We start from the raw sequence: 24,300 nt of genomic DNA, 5'->3' as shown, positions 1-24,300 counted from the left end.
CAGCTTGGCACATAGAGTTCACCTCAGGACAGGTGGTGAATGTTCATAGTATTATCAGAGCTTGTGTAGAGTTTCTGAACCAGAAGCTGACAAGAAGAAAGGAAAGAGAATTGAGAAATTGGAACAAGTCCTTCTCACCATATCACACAAACTGCCATTCTCTAGTATTTTATATAAAAAACTGTCTGTAGCAATGCAACTGCTCCCTGTGTGGAATGGAGTTCTTTCATTAAGATGTAAAAGCTTAAAAATATAAAAAGCTGGTTTTAGAGTAATGTCTGAATATGAAATCCAATAAGGCCCTATGAAAGACACTCCACCATATGCCTGCCCTAGTTTTGACCCATATCCTTCTGCCTTGACAAGAGATAAACCAGAACTGCGGCAGTAAGGCCCATGAGTGAACTCTCCAGAGCAGGCAGGGCAAGAATCCTCCTTACCTTCATAACCCTGCACATAGTTTCTAGTCACTTAAACAAATAACATTTGATGCCAAATCCCTAACTCTATAAAATTTATTTTGCAAGAGCAAACATATTAACACCAGTTAGGCTTGTGCAGAGCTTCCCTGAGGCCTGGGGCGAGAGTCTTGTTGGAATAAAGTCATAAACTCAAACAAAAAGGCAGCTGGTCCCTGGCAGGGCCCCCCGGGCTGCTCCATGGGCCTGACAGCAGTGTTCCTGTTTATATGTACTGAAATAAATAAGCCCTTCTCCAGCTGCCCCCACCAAGTGAGCTGCAGTTGTTGACTACTGTGGAAAGGGCCTTTTCAGTGGTGGCACCCTAAGTTATGGAATGGCCACTCCAGAGATGCTCGCCTGGTGCCTTGCTTATATTCTTTTCAGTGCCAGATGAAGACATTCTTATCTTCCTGGGTTTTTTAGATCTTTGTCCTTTTAATCCACTGAATCTTAGATCTGCCTTTAGTGATGCTTAAACCTTCTGGTGTTTTACTTGCTACCGCTGACTTTTTTTGTTGTTTTATTGATGACTGATGGATGCCATTGCCATTTAATGTTTTATCGTAAGCAGTCTAGAAAACTGTGTCATTGGGTGGCATAGAAATCATGTAAGTAGATAGACAGATGGACAGCCCATTAGGAGTAAACTGGAACTGACATTTCATTGGCATGCTAGAAAAGGCCAGCCAACTCGACCGATTTCCTGTGATTCCAGGAAACTTTGGAATTAGAGAAGAGAGGAGAGTTCTGTGTCCAGAAGGTGCCATCTTGCCATCTTTATTTGTATACTTTGTCTGAGAGAGCAACCACATTTGCATTCATTACTTCAGCCTTTTCTCTCTTCTTTCTCTCTGTATGTGTATGTGTTGTGGGGTTTCTGTTTGGTTTTCTTTGAGGGTGTTTTCTTCCTCATTTGTGGCCTAACGTGTTCCTCAAGGACACACTGCGTGAATGCACTCATGACGACCGGAGCTGTCTCAGCAACCTGCAGTTCATCTCGCCACTCTACTTTGTCAGCTTCGTGCTCACCGCCCAGTTTGTCCTCATCAATGTAGTAGTAGCTGTGCTTATGAAACACCTGGACGACAGCAACAAGGAAGCACAAGAGGATGCAGAAATGGATGCTGAGATTGAGCTGGAGATGGCCCACGGGCTCTGCTCCCGTAACTGTGGTTCACCGAGTGCTGGACACGATGGAGGAGGTGGGAGATTGGATCCTGGAGGACAGCTGTGCATGGCATGTTACTCTCCTGCACAGGTAGGTGGCGGTGTTTGGTTGTTGTTGTGTTGCTTAATTGCAAGACTTTGGCACATTGATGTGGGTAGGAGAAGGGCAGCTTAGGTGGTTGCAGAACCTGATGGTGGAAAAAGGTGTGTCTATAACTATATGGCCGGCTGGCATTCAGTTCTAGGATGGGTGTTTGGACGAATTGGCAGTCACATGGAGCCAGAACTTGGAACAGCAAAGGGTGCTCTGTAGAACTGAGACCAGTGTTCTTTGAGGAATTCAAAACTGGAACAAGAAGGGATTTAAGTGCGTGTGTGGAGGTGTGTTAGCAAAGCACAAGGGGTACTGCAGGGCAAGGTTGAGGAACACTTGCAATCTTGGACATGAAGCTTCTGTGGTGCCTCTCTACACATGGTCAGTTAGTCATATGAGCCCCTCCCTTTCACATCACCAAGCAGGGCCACATTCTGCCTACTTTACTTGCATTTTGTAAGACCATACAACCTCTTTTAGCCTTCTGGATATACTCACGCAGAAGAACACTGAAACAAACAAAAACTTGGAATTCTTAAAATTATTTCTCCCATCCTCCCCCTTTCTTGTCCCCTAGGAGAACTTATGGCTGGACAGTGTCTCTTTAATTATTAAGGACTCCTTCGACGGGGAGTTAATGATCATCGATAACCTATCGGGCTCCGTCTTCCATCATTACTCCTCGCCGGCCATGTGCGAGAAGTGTAACCATGACAAGCAAGAGGTAACCTGCGTGCGAGGATATGGGAGGGGGACCCCCCCACACGTGCGAGAACACACCCGCACACCCCGAGGCCTTTGAGATCTCCCTGGGATGGTCTCCTGGTGATAGGTGACTTAGACTTGAAGCTTTGAGTTTTGTTACTGAGGTGCGTTCTTGAAGTGAAGTCCTTGTCAGGAGGAAATGCATATTTGTATCAGCAGAAGGCTGAATGAACAGACAGCTGGACCAATGAGACTGGCAGAAAAGGATAGGTAGATAGACAGAGCAAGGAGAAATCATGGAGGCAGAGTTCCATTTTTCACTAGGAGAAAATAGGTTTGTGGGAGAAAGATGCTGTATTGTCTCACTGTTTTCAAGGTTCAGCTATCAGTTCAACAAGGCATTGCCTGATCAGTTTTAAGCCCAGTTCTACTCTTCAGTTTTCCATTTCAGCTGATGAGACTTAGGCATGTTGTTCAGTATTAAATATTTTCTGGTTTCTGCGGAGCAAAATTTCTAATGAAAGTGTAGTTCATAAGTAAAATCCATTTTTAAAACATGAAGATATTGGTTAATTCTCACTTTGTCTGTTCATCTTGTTGGCAAATGGCTTCTTGTGGACCCTTTGGTGTATGATTAAAATTGCTACTGGAAGACATAGAAAGAGGCTACTATGGGAGAAATAAGATTTTGACGCTAGGTGTTAGCAACTGTTGTAGGTAGCTGCTACAGAAAGGGTCAGGGAGATGTCAAGAAACTCATGTCATTCTTACAGGTACCATAACCATTCACTGTCATTCCTCTCCATTTAATTTAAATGTCTTAGTTACATTGATTTCAAAGAGTTGGGGAAGTCTTTGACCTGTGAACGAAGATTATCAGTAGTAGTTTACTATCATATCTAAGAAGTCAGATTGGCTCCATATACTAGATATACATACTAGATTTTATATATATTTTAACAACGCACTGCATTTGTATCTTCTTGATCATTAGCGGCCAAAGCTTTTGTTTTGTATTAATAAGTTCATTACAACAAGAGTTTCAAAAGCTGTAAAAACGCCATAAAATGAATAATCAAGTTTACAGAGAATCATGAAACTCAGTATGATAGGTCTGGATTGAGTGAGCTCCTGAGACTGTAAACAAAAAATATGCATCCTTTAATTTTAGCTCCAGTAATCCATCCCCTTCAATTTGTTAGTGCACTGCTGCTGGAGTAAAAAGGGGAGAGGGGAAATCATAGACATATATACAAACTTTAATGTGCCTATTCAAGACATTGATAATAACTACAGAATAGCACACAAGCCAGAGAAAACTCTACACTCTCAAGTCCCATAGTAATAAAATGATTAACTGTGCATTTAGTTTGATTTCTGTATAACTCAGTGTCTTCTCTTTTTTTAACATTATTTGTTTCTTGCTAATCTCTATGTAGGGAAATGTGTCTGCACTAAAAAGTTTTACATGTATTGAGTGTTTTTCATTGAGAAAAGAAGCAAATGCACAGGCACCAAATCATTGTACTTGTGGCCAATACTAATGATAATGTGCACCACATTTCAGACCCATATTTCCTCCAAGGAGATCATCTTCGTGTAAGAAAAGTGAAGCATAAGGGGCATCCCTTAACTATGCCTAGCATTATTTGGCTTATTCCCATATATTTCCAGTCATTTGAAATCATGTGTTGGCCTGAGTTGCACAAACCAATCAGCAGTTGCCTGGGGTAGTAATATTTTTTAAATGGTGAACCATCTGAGAACCCAGAAGCCTCCTGAAACATCCAGGTATCTGTAAGCCAAATTGAATTTTGATAGGACTTGTAAGGCATGCCTTGTCCTAGACATGTTTAGGATTGTGCTATAAGTAGTCATGCTGACCCAGCAAAGTTCATAAGTATCCCTTTAACTCTCAGCTACAATGTTTAGTCCAGTGGATGCTTCAGAATGACCCAGAAGCTTACAATTAACGAACCACATCCATTAGGTTATTTGACCCTAGTAAGCAGTTTGACGTAGTCCCAGAAACTGTGGATTAGAATTTCTGTTGCTCTGGGGCACCATCTGAAAACAAGTAACTGAACTAGGGAAGTCTGTGGATTGCTTCCACAAACGCACAACCCATTCCTTACATGTATTTCAACTATGCATAAAGGAAAGCGGCCTGAAAATTACCAGGAAAGTGATGTTTTATGCTTAGAAACAGATGTAAATCTGAGAAATACCTGGCAATATTCCTGGGACCTGCTTGGCCATTCATACATTTTAAACCTGCGTCTGACCACTTCCACATTAGAGATGCATATCGTTCCAGCCATTCCCCTGCAAGCATTTTCAAAACATTATAGAAGTGTGATATTAGGAATGGCTCTAAGCAAAGTTGAATGGGATCCTGATCAAGGGCAAAATAGACTGGGAAGCTCTCCTGGGCAACACACACATTTGAAATGACTCCATAAGAGCAAAGTAGCACTCTTGTGTCACTTCCATTTGTTTCAGAGTGACTGGCTGAATGAATGGATTGTGCCCAAATCTCTCCTTTATGTTCCATAAACCACTAGACTTTGCCAGCTAAATGAGCTACATGGATGATGGTGGCCATTGCATTTTTTCATTTGCTGTGGTCAAAAGGCTGGGCATCTTGTAGGATTGATGCATGAAACCCTAGTTTTTATTATTTTAAGAAGCCCTGTTTACAGTAGATTATTTTAATTATGATGTTTCATTTTCATAGAATCATACTCAAGATTATGTTGCATTTTAGTCCAATACATTTTTAAGACGATAAAAGATAATGCACAGAGAGAGAAATAACAGAAATTCTTGCAGGATTTCTCCACCTTCAAATCAAACTGATATTTTAATTCTCAAAGCACTAAGAATTTTTTATTGTTCAAAACATATAAACATTTGAGAGTATAGCATGAAAATCCTAATTCTAGTTTTAAATAGATCCCTCCCAACAACTGTAATGTGTATAAATTGCAGTGTTGAAATTAAGTATTTCAGAAACTCACATTGTAAATAAATAGAAACAATATTTTTATTCCCACACTGTTAAAAAAAACAGATAGAAAAACATATGGGGATGTTGCAGTAACTCTTTTCTTTTTAAAATAATGTGTAAGTATTCTGTAGTCTAGGCTAGAATTTTAAAATGTAAGACATTTTCTCACCATACTAACATCATTGCTCTTTTCATGACATTAGTCTAATTTCATTATCTGTCTCTATGAGGTTTGCATATATCTAGCAATTTGTACTGGTGGCACATAGAATCATAGACTCATTGAGTATTTAATTGGCATCACATGATCTGTCAACACATAATGGAGAATTGAAGCTCTGAGCAGAATGTTTTTTCTCTTTATGAATTTGTTAGGTGCTTCTTTTTGTGCTGGATTTCACTGGAAAAGATTGTCACTTCTTGCAAAGCAGCAGTACAGCAAATATTAACTGTTCTAGCATTTGTAATCCCAGGGTATTTTTGAAAGCCACAAATCAGGAAGGGTTACTTTTACAGTCTTTTGCAGATGTAATATATCAATGTTCCCAGAGGTGCAGAGTTGAGGGTGTTTTGATATGAACTTCAGTTATGTTTGTGATAGTTGATGAAACTCATTAGATGAACAGTTCAAACAAAGGCTGTGTTTCCTTTTTGTGTGTAGATATTGTGTGTAGATAGTTGTGTTGTGTGTTGACGTGGTGTAATTGTGGTTTTCCTTTCCTTTCTTTTCTTTTCTCAATGTTTGGATCATTGGTGGTGGTTATACTACATTTTGCATAGCATTGGGCACAATCCAGCACGCAATGCATAAATCCCATTGACACCGCAGGATTTAAGCACACAAGATGATGCACTGGATTGTGCCCACAATGCTCTAACCTGAGTAGTTCAGTAGATAGCTTCCATGGAAGTACCGTTGTGTTAGTGCTACGAAGATTGCCGTCATTGTGTCGTTTGCTGGATTACATCATGATGGTGGATTACCTTTTTGGAAATCTACTTCAGGCATATCTTCCATTCATTCCCAATGAGGTATTGGTCTGAAGGAGTCCTAACATGGCACTGCCACTGATTCTGCTATACTTCCTGTCCAAAGCCATCAGCTCTCCATATCATATTTCGTCACTATTTACAAACACAACATGCACACACAGTTCTACACAAACACAGGAAAGCAAAGACCTTGCCCGAGGAGCCCTGCAAACTAGGTCAAGATCACGAAGATGATACGCAACCAGAAAAGATCAAATGCCATACTAGATTAGTAGAAGTTCTCTAGAGGCCAGTGCTGCCTTTTGAAATTGAAGATAGAGCTATGTAGGCTGAATCAGAGGGAAAATAACAAGGAAAATCTAATCCAATGAATGAAATGGGAGAAGATGGGGAGAAGATGTCAAGGTGGAAAGTTATGGTGGAAAGAAACAAGAGCTAAAGACATAGGAGCAAAGACTTGAAAACAAGGAAGATTCTCTTATAAAGTTAAATAAAAGCAACAACTGGGAAAACAGGAGAGGGGGGTAGAATGAGAGCAGAGTGTAGGATGATTTTTTTTAGTTCCATCCTAGTATACTGGAATTAGAAAAAGGAAAAGAATAAAAATAAGCAGGGAATCCAGAAGGAAATAGCTGGAGGAGTTGCTCAGCTGCATGATATTGATATGGATTGCATGAAGCATGGTTACTGTTGCTGGAATGAAGGCATCCCTATTATCATCCTGTTTGACTGGAACAGGTTCTTCTATCCTCAAACAAGGGTGTCCTTTCCTCAACTGGTCTCTGGGATAGGCTCTGTCTGGAGAATCCCCCTGTCTTTCCTCCACTGGTATGGAATCAGTTGCATCCAGAATCACGGAGCCAAAATCGTTAGGGCTGAACAAAACACCTTCTCTCTGCATTCCAACCCAAGAAGATGTTGATAGTGAATGTACTGCAGCTAAAATGGTCCATGAGAAATGCCAGTGACTGCTTTGTTCTCTCTTTTTCTGTTCTTTTCTCTCCAGAAACAATTTATTTCATTGTATGCAGAATTGGGTTAGGACTCCATAAACCTCATGTGTGGTCTTCCTCCTTGTCATCGAACCATTTCTTAAAGCAATGTGACTGGTTGAGTGATAGAATCTATCTGTGATGTGTGATAGCTTTCCCCCACCCCCTCTGACTGCAGGTTCAGCTGGCCGAAATGGAAGGCTTATCACTCAACTCTGATAAGTCTTCCATCCTGCTTGGGGACGATGGAGACAACAACAGTGTCGATCAGCCAAGCCCTAAGGAGGACGAGGCCAAGGTAAAACTTTCCAAGAGTTTATGTGGATATATATTCTCCTTTGAAACAATCACTGGGCTTCAGGCCAGATAAGAGAAAGTACTTCCTTCATACAACATGTAATTAAACTAGGAAACTTGCAGGAGGCTGTGATAGCCAACAAAATTAGTTGGATGGGAGACCTCCACTCCCTCCACCTTCTCATATACAACCCTTCCTTAAACTGAAGTGTCTTTCTGGGGTCTTGCATATGAGCACCTAGAGCAATAGAAGGGAGTGGTATATGTGTGACAGAAAATGAAGCTAGTAAGCTGTGCTTGTATGACTAGGGCAAGTGGTGTGGGTTTCGAAGAGGAAATAGGTATAGAAAAGATATTGCAAATGTTCATACATTTCCTTTTCTGCTAGCTATAACTTATCTGGATGCAGATGATGCATATCATAATAGGATATGGATGTGATTGATTGATTGATTGATTGATTGATTACCAGTTAGTGATCATTGTAGGATAAGTGTCAACGCACTAGAGATGTTAAGGGGAGGCAAATTCCCAAGGACAGGGTAGCATAGGGAGATGAACTGTTTGATGAAAGTAGGACATTATTATCCCTTTTGCTACCCACAAACTCAGTGGCATCTGCCTCTTGTAACTGGGCTCTAGTGTCCCAGGCATATTCTGCAGGTATTTGAACACAGCTGTAAATGTTCTTATTAATCAAATAATGGATTTGACAATGGATTTATTCTTCTATTTTTTGGATAAATTTGAAATTTTATAAGGCAAACGTCTTTCTTTTATTTAGGATGGTGAAGGCAGTCCTAACTTGGAGGAATGTCTCTTCCCTTTAACAAATATGGAAGCTTCTCCAACTCCAGAAAGCTACTTGTGTGAAGTGGAGAAAATCTCGTTCAGTCCAGTCCAGTCTTGGCTGAAGAACGAGAGCAACCCAGGTGGGCAATACCCTAGTGCTCCTTTGGACAATCCCATGATGCCACGCAGAGATACCTTGTTCTTCCGAGGGCCACTTTTTAAGATACATATTGTACTCAGCTACAAAAAGCTGACTACAAATGCATGCACGGTTTCATCAATTCCAAATTGCATACTTTCTTGGTGTTCTTTCTTGGTGTTGGCTGATCTGCCCTTGATGGATTACTCAGGGAAGATTGGGCAATGGGAGAAGAAACATAGCTGGAATAGAGGTACTGCTAGAAGTAGAGAATAAATTCAATTCAGTTTTCATTTAAAAGTGAACATATTGCATTGACACTTTTCAGAAACCATGCATGAGCTGAAACTCAAGCCTTCAAAATTTGTGCTCCTCCAAATTCTGCAGTACAGTCCTCCAACCAAGTAATGTGTGCAAAAATGTATACACTAGGGTAAAGTGTTCATATAAATGCATATATTAGTTTTAAAAAAATAACATAGAAAAATGCAGTATATTAGGGGTAATTGCCTTGCAAAAGTGTGTGTATTTGGCAAGATTGTACATAAAAGCGTGTGTATTAGAAGTTCACACAAGAAGCTCATGAATTTTCATGAGGACTTTTTAAAAGAAAATCTCAAATTGATGTAGAAATGTAGAGAACTGAACTTTGGAAAAGATTGGAAAAATGAGACAAAATGAAAGTGACATCTTCACCCATCCGTAAGGACTGCTAGCTACTGTTCTTGCTGGAAGTACTGGCTGAGGGTGAAGTGCAGGCTGAGGACTTTCAGTACTGGCTACCCGGGAAGAAAGAGCGAATAGATGACAAGGAGGAAGAAAGCATTACAAGAAAAATCAAGTTTGATTGTCTGTGTTTCCTCATTAAAGAAGTGACATGTGGATGTACCCTGCAGATTTCTGACATGGGTAGAAACGCATTTGAACAGTGCTGATTTTCCCCCTCCTTGACTTTGTCAGGTCCTCCCACCCCCTTCTCTCCAGATGCACCCAATCCGCTGTTACCATTGCGAGCAGAGTTTTTCGTCCCAGCTGTTTCTGCCAATCCACCAAGTCAGGAGAAAGCTTCCTGCCCAGAGAGCCTCCCAAAAATCTCTTTGCAAGCTTCCTGGGCGTCTCTGCAATCTCCAAGTGTCCACTGCTCACTTATCCACCAGGTAAGGACTCCTACAACCGCCATTCCTCCATCTGTCCATTGCCAGACATTTTAGCCTCTCATAGACTTAGGGTAGAGGGGATTAGATGTTGTGTGGGAAAAGAGGTGACTGCCACATTTAGATTTTGCACTCTGACCTGGAAGTGGGGGGGGGGGATGTTCGGCACAAACAACTTCGTTCTGTAGGAATTTGCTGGAAGACAGGCTTCTTCCATTTGCTTGTTTTAGCATCTCATCAGTGACACCCAGCAAAGCTTCAAGGAAAATGAGCTCATGTTTGAAATTAGTGTCAAAGATGCAAGGACCGTGCTTTGTTGGTATAGTCACAATTCCACATCGTATTGTGAATTGTCTTTATCTTGGGGGGGGTTAATAAAACTAGGTATCCACGCAATGATGAGATCCTCAGAACTAAATATACATTATTAGGGTTGAATATTAGATAAACCTAGTATAAATGCTTTTCCCTAGCTTGGCCACACCTCATTTCAGGTGTTTTTCTCTCTAATTTCCTTTGGCACACACCTGTGAAAGAAGAACAAGTCTGGGGGAAAGATGAGCAGCGGAAAGCTGCAGGTGGATAAGGAAAAGAGTTTTTTTGTTTACTTAATTTATGCCTTAAGATTGTGACTTTCCAGGCTATTCTCAAGGCCCAAAGCTTTAATGCTGCAAACTGGACTCTTGGCCCTGACTTTGAGGACACAGAAGTGAAATGTGGAATTCCAACCTTACTTTGCAGCCCCAGACTGGATAATAGTCCTCTCCTGTCCCAATCAGGGAAAATTTCCATTTTGCAATGTCGTGAAGGATAAGGGCTATCAACAGCTACTAGCTATGATAGCAATTTTCAGCCACCACTATGAGAGGCTCTCAGTGCAAGTTGCTGGGAATCACAGGAGGGGAGAGTGCCCTTGCCCTCAGATTCTGCTTGTGAGCTTTCCATGAGCATATGGTTGGCCACTGTGAGAACTAGGCTGGATCCAGCAGCATCTATGCTCTTCCCTATTTCCCCCTATATTTATGCCAAGATCCAACCACCTCACATGCACACCTTGCAAACAAGGTGCAGGAATATCCATACAGGATCTTCTGAGTCCTCCTCCTTCCTTACTATAGGTACTGTTGGGAAAACATCAGGGTGTGTGTCCATCACCAATCAAGGGAGGACATTTCCACATCTCACATAGTTTTAACCAGGGGCCTATTCCCCTCCAGGCTCTCAGATGTAAGCTACTCCCACAGAGAGTTTAAATTCCCTATGTGCAAGAGGCCTGGAGAGAGGCAGGGTACCTTTCTTTTTAGTCTGGAAGAGTCTTTCTTGATCAGCAGTGATTGGGCACATTGATGTGCCCACTTGGCATCACTTCCATGCCCCGCATGGACCCCCGTTATCTGGGTGCTTGAGTGACATAAATAATTCCCCAAGATTACGTGTGCTTCCCTTACTTTGCTACTAAACCCATACCTGCCTTGTTGTTGTCCTGATTCTATTGCTGTGGACAACTAATGTACATTGGAGTCCCTTCATATGCTATGGAATGACAGGTTGTGTGAAGAGGGGAAGAGAGACCTGCTCCCAGACATGGCTCCTCTCTTCCAGGTCCTGCTATTTTACAGCTGCTTGGTTGCAGGTCACATTCTAAGATGGAACTCAATTGCTGGAGGATGTACAATTTTGGTCTTGAGCACATGAAGGACACATGTGCCAAGAGCACTCCAGAGTCCCGTTTTACATAGCATTGACATCTTGGTAGACCAGCTAAACAACAATAATTAAAAGGGGATGGCCTGAAAGAGATGTGTAAAATTAAAAGCAGTGTGGGGAGAATTGAGAGAGAGCATGGAAAGAAAAAAATGTCTCTCTTATATAATAATAGAACCGCAGGGCGTCTAATGATATTGATTGGCACTAGAGTCAAAATGAAATATCTCTTCACAAAGCGCAAAATTAATACCATTCATTACCACAACTTGTGATGCTGGCCAACATCTCTGATAGCTTTTTCAAATGAAGGCTAATTAACTAGAGACAGATTCATCAAATGTCTTCTAGGCAGGACTGAAAAGACATAGACATCCATGTTCAGAAGTAGTGTCCCTCTCAGGTTCTGGAAATAAGCAAGAAAACACCTGTCGTGTAGATGTCCACTGCTAGAGACAGTGGGTAGCACTCAACTACATTCTACTCAGAGGAGACCCATTGTAATTAATGGATCTAACTTGTTCACGTTCATTAATTTCAGTGGGTCTGCTCTAATTAAGCATAGCTTAATTAGGGTGCTGACATTAATGGCATTTGGTCTGATCCATCAGTGCCATCTATCTATATATATATATATTTAATGGCAAAGTAATGTTTGGCCAACAGTGGTCCTTGTGATGATGCTGCACATTGCTGTTTTCAGGAGATACTGCTGATTGGGAGCTAAGAACTGGAACAGTGTCCAGTGTGCCTTCTTCAGGGTGGTGAGACGTGAATTGGGGTCAGGAAGCACTGAACTGCTTTAATGTTAACCTTCCCACTGATGCCCCAGTTGCAGCTGATGTCCCAGTCCCTCCCTCACCCAACAGCATGACAACTGAGAAATCATAGGACAGTAGAATTGGAAGGAACCCAGAGGGTTCACCAGTCCAACTCCCTGCAATGCAGGCATCACTGCTAATCAACCACTTTGTTTCTGTTGTTGATTCTTGACCCTGCAGACCACAGAGAGCGACACCTCCCTGGAAGACTGCAGGAGCAACAGTTCGGAAGGCAGCTTGCAGACCACACTGGAGGACAGCTTAAACCTCAGTGACTCGCCCCAGTGCACCCTGGACCTCCCAGTTGCACTGTGCCCAGTGCCAGCCACAGCCACCAAAAAAGCCTTGGTGGCGCCTCTTTCCCCTGCCTCCCGCAGGCAGAGCTTGAGGGGCCGTGGGATCTTCACTCTCCGGAACATGAGCCGGCACCAGCGGAGCCACAGCAGTGGCGGGAGCACGAGCCCCGGCTGCACTTACCATGACTCCATGGACCCTTCGGACGAGGAGGGCGCAGGGAGCAGCCTGAGAGGCGGAGGCAACAACAGCGAGCAGTCAGAGACCCTCAGCAGTCTCTCTCTGACCTCCCTCTTCTCGCCGCCCCCTCCGCCCCAAGGTTTGGCGCTTGTGAAGAAGTGCAACAGCACCAGCAGTCTCCATGCCAACCCTTCCTCCCGGGGCTCCGCAGCAACCGACAGCAAGCAGTTCTACTCTGTTGACCCCAGGGGTTTTTTATCCATGCCCTCGTGGGTGACGGACTTCTGCAAGAACAGCCCCTCTCCGCGGGAGGGCAACGTACCAGAGGGCTCGGACAGGATTGAGACTGCAGGCCACAGCTCCCCAATTCCTTCCGAGTTGCAGCTGGGGAGCGGAGTCAGCAAGAGGAATAGATGAGGCAGCTCCCTAAGACGGGGAGGAAGAGCGCCGTGTGAACAAGGGAGCGTGTGCTGGCTGCCATTTCCGAAACAGTTCCAAACGCAGGAGCTGTGGAGAAGGAAACAAGCAGACACGCAAAATATAAATATGTGTGTGTGCGTGCGTGTGCGTGTGTATGTGTGGAAAACAAAGACTTTTGTACCATACCTCAGAGACACGAGAGAGCGAAAGCAATATGTGGAACCCCCACCCACCCACCCACCTACCCATGCACGGGACCACCACCTCTGCAAAGATGACAGTGGGGCATAGGAATCCAGAGACTTCTGGGTGATGAGGCCGAAGAGCCTCTGGCCCAAGGAGTAGCCTGGGGGGCAGCCGTTTACTCCTCTACATAGACAAATATATATGTACAGATATAGAGAATGATTTATTTATTTTTTTTACAGAGAGCTTAGGACTTCCAGAAAAGTGCTAAGCGTGAAAAGGGCAGGGTCTTTGGGGGGGGGGATTATTTCAGACTGAAATCAGCAACCAAGCTGTGTTTTAAGGGTTTGGGAATCTCTTTTGAGGAAAATCATATTGCTCTATGTTTCTATTCGGGAAATAGTAATAGTGCAAAAGCTATTGTCCAGCTGTTTGGGGGAGAAGGGCAGCAGAGGACAGCTCACTATGTGAAAATGCTCCATGGAAATACTTAGGGTGAGCACCATTAAATCTTCAGCTGGGGTTGTGTCCTCTCAGTGTAGTTGAGCTCCTCAGGCAAGGACAATGAAGGCTCCATTTCTTACATGTGAACTCTGAGGGTCTTGCGGCTCCCACTGTTGGGCCATGGAGCACTGGCGGCTATTCAGGTTTGCTTTTTTTAAAGGGGTGCGTGTCACAACGAGAAGTCACAGGGCAACTACTGGATGCTCCGATTCTCACTGATCTTTTTTTCTTTTTGCAAAAAAAGAAGAAAGCTGCTTGGGGGGAACTACTCTGTACTGTTAAGGGGTTTGGGGTGTAGAGTTTATTTTCTTTATCATTCAGTACTTTTGAAGAGTCTATTTTAGAAGCCCAAAGGTGCAAAAACCATCTCTAGAGAAAGGTATGTTATTTTTTACAAATATATTGAAAGAATAAAAATGAAACACGAGAGAATGAGCAAGAGGAGCAGACCGAACCTCAAGCGTAAAGCGCCATTAGCTCTCTGTCTCCAGTTTGGGGCTCATAACTTCGACACACGGGGATTTATCGCTGAATAATCTTAGGGAAGATGGGTGAGCCATGTTCCTCCCTAATGCTTTTTTATGGCCTTCTATCCTAATTCAGTGTGGTGGCTCTTGGATTGTGTCAGATGAGATAAGAATTCAAAACAGTCTGCATCTTTTTGGGACCCGACAACAGAAGTTGATGGAGAGGGCCAAACTGCAGCTGTGGTTGGCATTGCATGTATCTTTTAAAAACGTTAAATAGCTGCTACTGCTGCTGAAAGGCAGGAAGCAGGATGGATTGGGACCACGATGCATGCAGGGCGGCTTTAACCCTTTCCCCTTGTTTCATAACCCTGACAGCCCTCCTCAAGCTGCTTTTTGACACAGGAAGGAAGCCCCCCCCCACTGGCTCCAATGAGCACTTCCCTCTGATGCCAAATAGCAACTTGTGGGGGGCAGGAGGAAAGAGTTAAACTGCTTCCCCAGGTGCTGCAGTGTCAGTCATCGTGATTTGGCCCCACATCAGCTATTTATGGTCTTTAAAAGTTACACGCAACACCAAACTGCATGTATAATGTCACATGTAGTTTGGCCTTGAGTGAGTGTGTGTATGTGTGTGTACATGTGTGTAAATGTATGTGTATATGCAATACAGTGGGTTATTTATTCACCAGTGAATGTTTGAAAGGATTGTTGCTCGCCTTTTCTGTGCTTTGCAAACAGGGTGGATTGATCACCAGGGTGGTGGCCCGTTGCTGGTTAGATATAGTGGCTGGTTAGACGAAATCTGCTCAGTCATAGGGATCGTTCTCAAAAAAACAGAGAGGTCCGTTTCTTTCTCTATCATGTAACTCATTCCCAGTGATTCAATCCCCCTTTCAGGGTGCCTTTGTATCCAGTCTTGCTTTTTCTACCACTAGCCAAGCCCTCTGCTAGAAAGACTGATTTCTGGAAAGCATATATTATTATTATTATTATTATTATTATTCAGTTTTAGGGCAGGGGTAGGATATTCAGCGATGCAACTTAGTGTTGCCAACTGACCCAGGGGTGGGAGCAACCTGGCAGGCTCCTTTGGCTTTGGCAGAAGCATGATCCACAGAAATCAGCAAGTGAAGCTTTTCCCATCATGGAGATGAAATCTCTCCCTTGCTTATTGCTGCAGATCGAAGCACTGTTTCATGGCACATCTACAGGTGCTGGCGGAAAAGTTGGCAGCCAACTTAAAGGGCTTTGGGAAAACAAGAGTAGGAAATGATCCCCTTTCCTGCTAACACGTTTCTCTTCGCTGAAAGGCACATGCCATCGGGGTGGAGGGGGAGAGGTGCATAGGGAGGAGAGCTTGCTTTCAGAGCAGGGCACTCCTTTCTTCTGCTGCATAGAGTGGACCACACCTACCTCTGTGGACCCCTTCTGCAATTTTGGGGCTTGCGCCAAGGGTCGAGGCCCTTTAAAGAGCCATGATTGTAGCCCCCTGTAACGTAAGAAGCAAGGGCACTGCTGGTCTGTATGTCAAAACAGTTGTTTTGTTCTTTATATTTGATAAGGCAGTAAATACCAAATGTGTTGATGCACAGGAGATGGAATTACAATGACATCACATCTCGGAAAGTAATACATGTTCCTTAGCGAGTGCAGAAGCTGAACTGAGCAGTGTGTAATGCTCTGGGATTCCCTAAGAGATCTGAAATCCCCACCTCTTCAGATAAGCCACTGGTCTGCGTTAATAAAGCAATAACAGCAGTCTTGATTTTAAATGTTTATTTTGTGCTGAATTTTGTGGCATGTTTCCCACCTATTTTCTTTCTCAAGCATAAAACTGTCATGGGGAGAGAATAGGCAGCCCCTCTTTAAATCACACACACTCCCCTGCAAGGGACAAGGAAGCAGTCCCTACCAAAACTTTTTAATGAGACTGAGACTGAAATTGATCAACATCATCCCCATCCCATGCCAAAATCGTGCAGGGGCCAGTTCATTCTGTTCAGCAGGGAATCTCCAGCCATTTTTGCTTTTGGACAGCTGTCAGACGACATCAGCTCCCATACCAAACACCAACAGAGGCACAGTAGACCTCACACTGCCTGCCAAAATAGTAGGTAGGGATTTTACATTCCTATTGGATGTTGCCTATGAAAATCCTTGCAAAACTCAATGGGGAGCCCAATGCACATCTGCACGCTCACAATATCATTCCAAAATGTCATGGTGTGAACTGAATATATGAAATTGTACCTAGATATGCTTGAAACGTGGAGAGAGAAAGCCCACTCACACGCAAAGACAAAATATGCAGTGTATAATGTTGTCTGCAGTTATTTCAAATGTAGCCTTAAATAGTGGAGAGGTGGACATGAAAAGCAGCTAGGAATTTAATTTCCTTGTATTGAGAGTGGCTGCAAAGTCTGAGGAATTCAGAAGGGGTGCTTAACTCTTCCTTTGCCCACCCGTTTATCTCTGTGTTAGTGTTGGGTCCGCTTGTGTTTGTACTGTAAAGTGTTGTTCTGCCCTGAGAATGGTCGCCATCAAAGAGTAGAGCAGGGTTCAAACCTGCATTGCTTAGAGCCTGATTCTATGCATGTTTAATTAGAAGTAATTCCCACTCTCCAGTGGTGCTAGGCTGGGTCTCCGGTTGCCATGTTTGAGAAAGCACCATCTCATGTTCACAAGCAGGTTTTCTGCTTCATACATTTCAGTTATTTTGATAACCGTTTGTCTTGTGAGCCCTTACATTTCAGGGGCTTGTTTTTGTTTGCACATTTTTCATAATCTTACGATAGGAGGGTCTTTGTTGGGGGGCTTCTGGCTTGGCCTGGAAATTCTGAGGGAAGCGTAGGACCCAGAGAAGGTGCTTTCCCAAACCTAAGGTGACTCACCTTCTTAGGTTTAATTTGATGATAAAAGCAGTTGTCCCTTCCTCCTAAATAAGTGTCCTCAGGTGGCCCCTAATGCATCACCCCAAAAAATTGCATATGGCAATTTATATGTTTAGATACAAATCTGGAGGCAGGTGACCTGTGTGCCTCTTTGGTCTGCTCTTCTGGTGTTAACTACTGATAGGCAACTTCAAAAGCCCTGCTCTTTCTCATAGTTCTTTATCTTTAAAGTAGACCTTGGTTACAGAGTCCTTCAGAGGACAAATAGAGCAGTGTTCTCTGATATCCCTTCAAATGACACAGTCACCCTAAAGAATGCACACTCAGCCATTTAGTATGTGTACCTGGCAACTAATCTGGATGGATTGTTTGGGTACAGACAAAATCTATGCTGTTGGAAAAACTATAATCTGTTATCCCAGCTATGAATCCACAATCTAGGCTGGCCTTCATTTTATGAAATATTCAGTGCCTCATTTATCTGAAGGTGCTGCCACCAATTTGTGTCTATAGAAATCCCAGCCAGCTTCTGTTATGTAACACTCTGATGTTTAACTTGAATTTATAACAGCACAGACATCTACACCTTATCAACAAAATCCCATCCTTCCTTCCCAAAAACAGATTCCTCGCTCGCATTTTCATTTCTCTCTACAAGTAAAGGAAAAGGGCTTTTGGCCTAGGAAATGTGTTACCATGGCAACCAAGGACTAGGTTATCTTTAGAGAATATTTTGCCTCTCCCTTTTAATTATTTACTAATGGTTTTGAAAAAGAAGAAGACACATCTATTCTTCCCAGAGAGTGGGTTGTTATAAAATGCAACAAAATAGGTTATTTCTGTATGCTGGCTTAGAGTGAAGGTTCTGCTCTATTATGTGAGAAGGTCTGTTTATGCCTGGTTGGTCTCCTTTCCACTGGGGCTCTCTTGTCCAGTCCCTTTAGTGGGGAGTCACAGGAAGACACAGGTCCCTTGTGCCTGCAGGAATTTTGTCTATCTCAGAAACTGCACAGGGAGGAAAGGAAGTCTCATTGGAAAGTCTCCCCAGTGAAGGAAACAAAACAAAACACAGGAGACAAATGCACTTTGTGTAGAAAGTTTTGAACATTAAAGTATTGCCTTTTGACAAGAACGACTGTGGTGTGGTGTTACTTTTCTTGCTCTCCCCACAAGAGGTTGTTTCTGCAGTATGGTAGCAAGAATAAATGTTTTTTAAAACAACTGCTCCACTTCACTGCCAAGTGGAGCGAAAGGAGGGGGTTGCCCACCCTTTTCAGCTGATTATCAAGACTAGAAACCGATTATAAAAGTTACCTAGGCTGCACCCACATTATTCCATCTTCCCAGTGTCAGTTTCTGCATTTTATGTGATCTTTCAGACAATGTAAAATCCACTTCTGGGAATCTCAAGGAATCTAGGAGAAGCTTAATGTCTCCAGAAAAAAAATAATCCAGAAATATTGTGGGAGTTTTACATTGCAAGGGCTTGTCCACACTTCAGCTTCTCCAATGATTTCTAGGCACAAGTCCAAGAGGTTTTTTGTTTGCCCTGCCACTTTCCCCAAGAAAACCCACTGTTTTCCTCTGAATCGTAACAAACTTCAATCGACTTTTCTGTAGATTTACATTTGTTCCAATTCAGCTTTAAACAGCAGGTTTTCCCAGGGAAAGCAGCAGAACATATAAAAAACCTCTCAGATATGAGCCTTGAAAACACGGGACAAGCAGAATAAAATGTGGACCAAACAGAAGTATGGCTGAGTGTTGCGTTTTTCATGGTTTCCCCACCAGACAAAGTCACAAAATTGTGGGCTGCATTTTTGAATCATGGGGGGACAGAAGTGCACACACTCAAAGACAGACTGCTTCAGAGATAGAAATTGGGGACAGGCAGTTTTATTGGGACCCTGCATAAACTAGCAGTTTGAATATTCAAACTGTTTTGAGGTGCTATATCTCTTTACATTCTATTCAGGTCAATGAGTATTGAAGATGTTCTGCACAGTGGGAAGAAATACTTAGCACCTTGCGCAGATATCTTCAGTTCTCACCCACGAAAAGGCTTTTAGGCACAAGCTCACATCCATGCCTTCAAATTGGGAACTTTAAAGCGTTATTCAAACTAAATGTTTCATTTTGCAAACAAACTAGTGCTTGCACTAACCACATTTGTGAAGGAAAGGAAAAATTTATTTGGTCTGCATTTTTAAACAAACTAACCTAATTCACATTTCCCATAGATTGAAATGTAATTATCCTTCAGATTTTGCATTTTTCAGAATTTGCAATTAACTTCTTAGCTAAAAAAAAGTATTACCAAAACAAGTTAAAATGTGTATTTTGAAAGAGAATATACATATAAACGCATACATTAGGATAATGTATTAAATACATATTTTGTAATACAATATTTATTTATTTATTTATTTATTTATTTATTTAAATTACATTTGTGTGTGTATGTGTGGGTGTAAAATTGCAATGGATGTGAAAACAGGACAAAATGGTATTAAGAATAAGCACATGTGAAATTTACATGGACCAGAAATAGAATGATCCACCTATCTTTTGTGCTCCAAAGATCAGCATAAGATGGGAAAGCTCAGCACACATGCGTTATGCTGACTTGAGAGTATTTCTCTGAACCAATATGGATCTCTTTCTAGGGAATGAAAGGCACTCCCTATTGGTCTGTTGCACTTATGTAAAACAAGCACAGAATGCCACTTCAGGCTCCAGTGCACTCCCACCAATGGTGTTAGAAGCCATGTAAACATGATGTTAGCCAAAATTAATATGTATCCAGTATTTTCTTGGTGTGTACATTTGATGATAATGCATGTGCAGATAACAGCCTCCTGAATAGGAATTCAGGGGAAAGCAGGTGTGGGGAAACCAACAGGCAATGCATTTCAGGTGAAGACATCCCCACCTCTTCTCTGGTGTTTACAACAACGTGCTAATGCAGTTTGAAATACAGCAGGCATTTTAAGCATTTGCTGATTAAGCCACAAATGTGGCTTTATTTCCATATTAGAATACCATGTGTGGTTCTACTATGGAAATACTTCCTTACAAGGTCAGCAAGAAGATAGGGAAGTTACTCCCCAACAATTACGTCTCATAATCCTATTGAGACTCACCTCAGGAATCTGGACGGCCTCAGCAGGGTAGTAGAAAGGGATCCAAGAAGAGGTGAAAGACCAGCCTTAAAATTGGTAATCTGAAACATACGTAATATGGAGTATTAAACAAAGTGGAACTTTCTTCTGAGTAAATATGCAAAGGGTTGCACTGCAGGGGCCAAACTAAACATAGCAGCGTCAGACCTATTTACCGTACTTAAATCTTGCTCTGCCTCAGTTCCTGGAGGATTCATTCATGGAACATGGTGATAAATGACTCAAAAATAGAAGAGTGAGCCTTTGGAAGTGAAATCAAGCTGTTGGAGAGTCACAGCGCCTGCTGTGGCTGTAGAAACCAATATGGGAGAGATGTTTTGTGTGGCTGGGGCAGATAAAGGCGCCTGGCTGTGTGGATTCAGGAGTGCTATGGTGTTTGTCCCTCATATGACACAAATTCATTCAAAACTTTCATCAGGCCTTGTACACCAGATTCCTGCTACTTTTAAAAGCTGGTTGAGGGCCATGATGTGAGGAATGCAAATCCATCATTATATTATTTTTTATATATGTCAGCAGCTTCATCTCATTACACCCAGAAAGCAGACTGCAGAATAAGCAGGTGTCATTTTAGAGTCAATCAACTGCCTGTTTTAAGCCCAGTTGCCAGATGCAGTAAGCTTGTCCCATTTGCTTCGCTTCAGTTCCAATCTGACAGGCAGCTTTGTTTCCTCCCTCGTTGAGGTGGGGTGGGTGTTAAAAGTTGGATTCTGATGAGGATTACAAAACTCTGTTTGCCATTGTGAAAGTACTTTACAGGGAGTGGAACATAAGACTCCTCCTGATTCTACCAGAAGCCAGAATTTGAACTGCATATACTTCGGGCTCTTGGATTCCCCACAACAAGGCAACGGAACAAGGCTCTTGGATTCCCCACAACAAGGCAACGGAACAAGGCTCTTGGATTCCCCACTTCAAGCTATAGAAAATCTGGAAAAGCAGCTAATATCTCTGGGGAGACAGCAGTTTCTATCCCCCAGATATCACTGGGCCAAGCAGAACTTCTCAAGCACATGGTCATTCTGATCACATTCGTTACAGCAGAGCCAAATTTAAACTCGGAACCCATTTTTATTTAGCCTCCAGTGGTTGAAGGCCATTGTCCTCAGGTCCTGCTTGGAGGCTTCCCATAGGCATCTGGTTGGCCGCTGTGAGAACAGAATACAGAGGTGTTGATCTGATTCAACCAGATGTTTATATTATTGTTTAAATATTTTACCTGTCGTTTTGCACTGGAGAAAGCAAAACTTGTTTGCAAAAGTGGTATGGAAGCAATGAGATTTTGCTCTTTGTTACTACACCTCTTGTTCAGCTTTGTCTGCAATTTGATAGCCACGCTGAAGCACAAAGGCTTTATTAACTGTGGTGGTGCTGTCTTATTGCAGAGCCTAACCACGCACAAGAACATCAGGTTGTATAGCAAAATGCATGTGTGACTCCTGGACCACTGTCTGGAGGGAAAAAAAATTCTCTCGCCACACATTGACCCAACAGCACACAAACACTTTTAACAATGGACCTCCACTTAAAGGCACAATCTGTATTACTTGATTATGTCACCAGTGATTTGTATCTGCTGTTATAGTTGGTCCAGGTGTAGAAAGAAATAAAAAAGGGTAACATGTGTTAGAGCGTATACCTGTCATTAACTAAAACATTTTCCATTATTGTGGGATGATTGGAGGGGGGAGTGATGCTGGGGATGCAAAAAATAAAAATGCCCTTCCTTCCCCGAAGTCATCACAGTCAGACCCCACTAGAGATGGGAGAGAAATTTGATTCAGGACTCATTTGAAGCCAAATCGTATCAAATTTGCACTTTCTGAAACAATATGCGCACTGAAACACAGCTATCCTTTGAAATTTGCACTCAGCTGAATTTTGCTATTCTGTTCACCAACCAAATGTTTACAAAAATACAAATGTATTAGGAGAAAGTGACCACAAAGTGAATATATTGGGGAAAATAACATACAAGATGCATTATATTAGAGGAAACTGCTTTCAAAAACATTAGCCGAAACTGCATATAACAATGCGCTTAACTGGGAGAAATTCACACTCTAATGCTGATGAATTATCATTAGGTATATATATTTGCTGTGAAATGTGGAGAACTGAATTTAAGACTGGAAAAAATGAGAAATGAAGAGTACTTTCATCCCGCATGCCAAAATGCCTTGTGCAGAGCTTTCATTTCAGACTCCCTGCCTCTCCAATTCCGAGGCCTGTTACTTCGCATTTTTAAAAGTTAAGCAGCATTGGAATGTTTGAAGTACAGAATCACACCTGAATTATGTGATGTGGGGATAGAAAATTATGTTGCCTTTTGCAAGCAAGGGGAAAACAAAATCTATGTACAGGGTGTGACATTTCTGCAGGCTGCTGCTAATAGACCTTTCCTGAACATTTTATGAAATGGATTTTCCATTAGGATTTGATGGGCTCCATATGTTCAATCCATCACAGGATTCCTAAGCACACCAATGGAAGGACACTGCTAAACTGGAAGCAGTCTGGATTTGGGGATTATCGCAAATTCTTACTGTACCTTGCGGGCTGTTGTAAATCATTACAGCTCACATATTTGAGAGAGCACAGGCAGGGAGAGAGAGGGAACTGGATGCGGCTGCCTCTTGCTTTGTGTGTGTTTTGCATTCAACATGATGCAATGGTGTCATTTTCACACTAATGCTAATTTTATGGTTTGCTGACTTCAGAGTCTCTTTCATTTATAACACTCATCTCAGCAGTTAAAGGACTAGTCTTCGGCATTAAAGGGTCTGCTTCAGAGCACGTGCATCTGTGACATGCATCAGCCTTTGTGCGTGCGAAATGTGTGTTCGCCAATCAGTCTCAGCAGTGATGGGCAATGATTATGTGAAAATAAACGCAGGCACCGGAGGACATATTAAGAAATATGCAGACATTCTTCACAAGGAAAGCAGTAAACTGGGATACCCACCTGTACTGTACTTTGTTCCCGTGCAGAATCTCATGTTCTGCAACCAGACCAGTTTGACCACCACTTCTAAAGGGCTGCCCTTACACATACACTGGGCAGGCAGTAACCATTTAGCAAGATGATAGTAACTACATGGGTGGTGGGAGAGACTCATAGGAGGTCTGGCAGGGGCACACTTACACCCCTGTCTCTCCAACGCTGATTAAGAGGGGTGGTTATCTGCTTCTGTGGGCCTATATGCAGGAGTAGTCCAATGTGCTAGGATTATCTATGTGGGAGGGCTCAGGATACAGTCCAATCCTATGCATGACCAAAGCCAGTTACACGTCCAATTCCTAAATGGCACATCTACTTGCTGTGCATGATACAGTGCCTGATCCTTTGTGAATATCCAGCAGGCTTAAATGCCCCTCCTAAATGGAAGTCACTCAAATCCTCACTGCTGTGATTTATCTCTGTGCAATTTAAGGCCTCGATTTGCATGGAAGAGCTTGCTTTGAGCATTCTCTTCTCTCGCTCCCAACAGTTATAACTCTCCCTGCCTGTCACACACTCCCTTGAGGGACTCTAGGGCTGACAATGATGCTCCACTGCGATGGCAGCCAAGACTCATCAAACATGCCTCCCTGAAGCAAAAAATGATGGGGCATGGAGTGGCTATAGAGGGGAGGAGCAACAGTCCTTCCTTCCCTTCCCTTCTCCCTCCCTCTCCTGTTGCAGAACTTAAGGGCCAGAAGCAGGAGACACACTTGACATGCAATGGGTGTTGAGGCAGGGGTTTTTGTTGTTGTTCACAACAGTTTAGGAACCAAAGGCAATTGATTCACCAGCTTCATTCATTACTCTTCACTGGGATTTGTTTTTAACTTCTCTCTAGCA

At 42.7% G+C, this 24,300-nt stretch overlaps 1 protein-coding gene across 4 annotated transcripts in view; it reads left to right on the top strand.

Moving 5' to 3' along the window:
- Positions 1-18,406, top strand: part of CACNA1I (calcium voltage-gated channel subunit alpha1 I) — a 296,624-nt gene extending 278,218 nt beyond the window's left edge. For 2 of the 4 annotated variants that reach the window (XM_082241263.1, XM_082241265.1), the window contains exons 32-37: positions 1,399-1,719; positions 2,300-2,446; positions 7,601-7,720; positions 8,504-8,651; positions 9,611-9,807; positions 12,510-18,406. In XM_082241263.1, coding sequence (XP_082097389.1) covers positions 1,399-1,719; positions 2,300-2,446; positions 7,601-7,720; positions 8,504-8,651; positions 9,611-9,807; positions 12,510-13,220 — 1,644 coding nt within the window. In that variant the 3' untranslated portion in view covers positions 13,221-18,406. The remainder of the gene's footprint in view (positions 1-1,398; positions 1,720-2,299; positions 2,447-7,600; positions 7,721-8,503; positions 8,652-9,610; positions 9,808-12,509) is intronic. The other 2 variants (XM_082241264.1, XM_082241266.1) reach the window with 2 other exon arrangements.
- Positions 18,407-24,300: the final 5,894 nt, after the last annotated feature.

The sequence above is a fragment of the Podarcis vaucheri genome (assembly GCF_965113315.1).
Source record: "Podarcis vaucheri genome assembly, chromosome: 10".
In the NCBI taxonomy this organism is placed as follows: Eukaryota; Metazoa; Chordata; class Lepidosauria; order Squamata; family Lacertidae; genus Podarcis; species Podarcis vaucheri.
The sequence above is the reverse complement of the archived record's forward strand: the minus strand, read 5'-3'. Positions and strand labels throughout refer to the sequence as shown.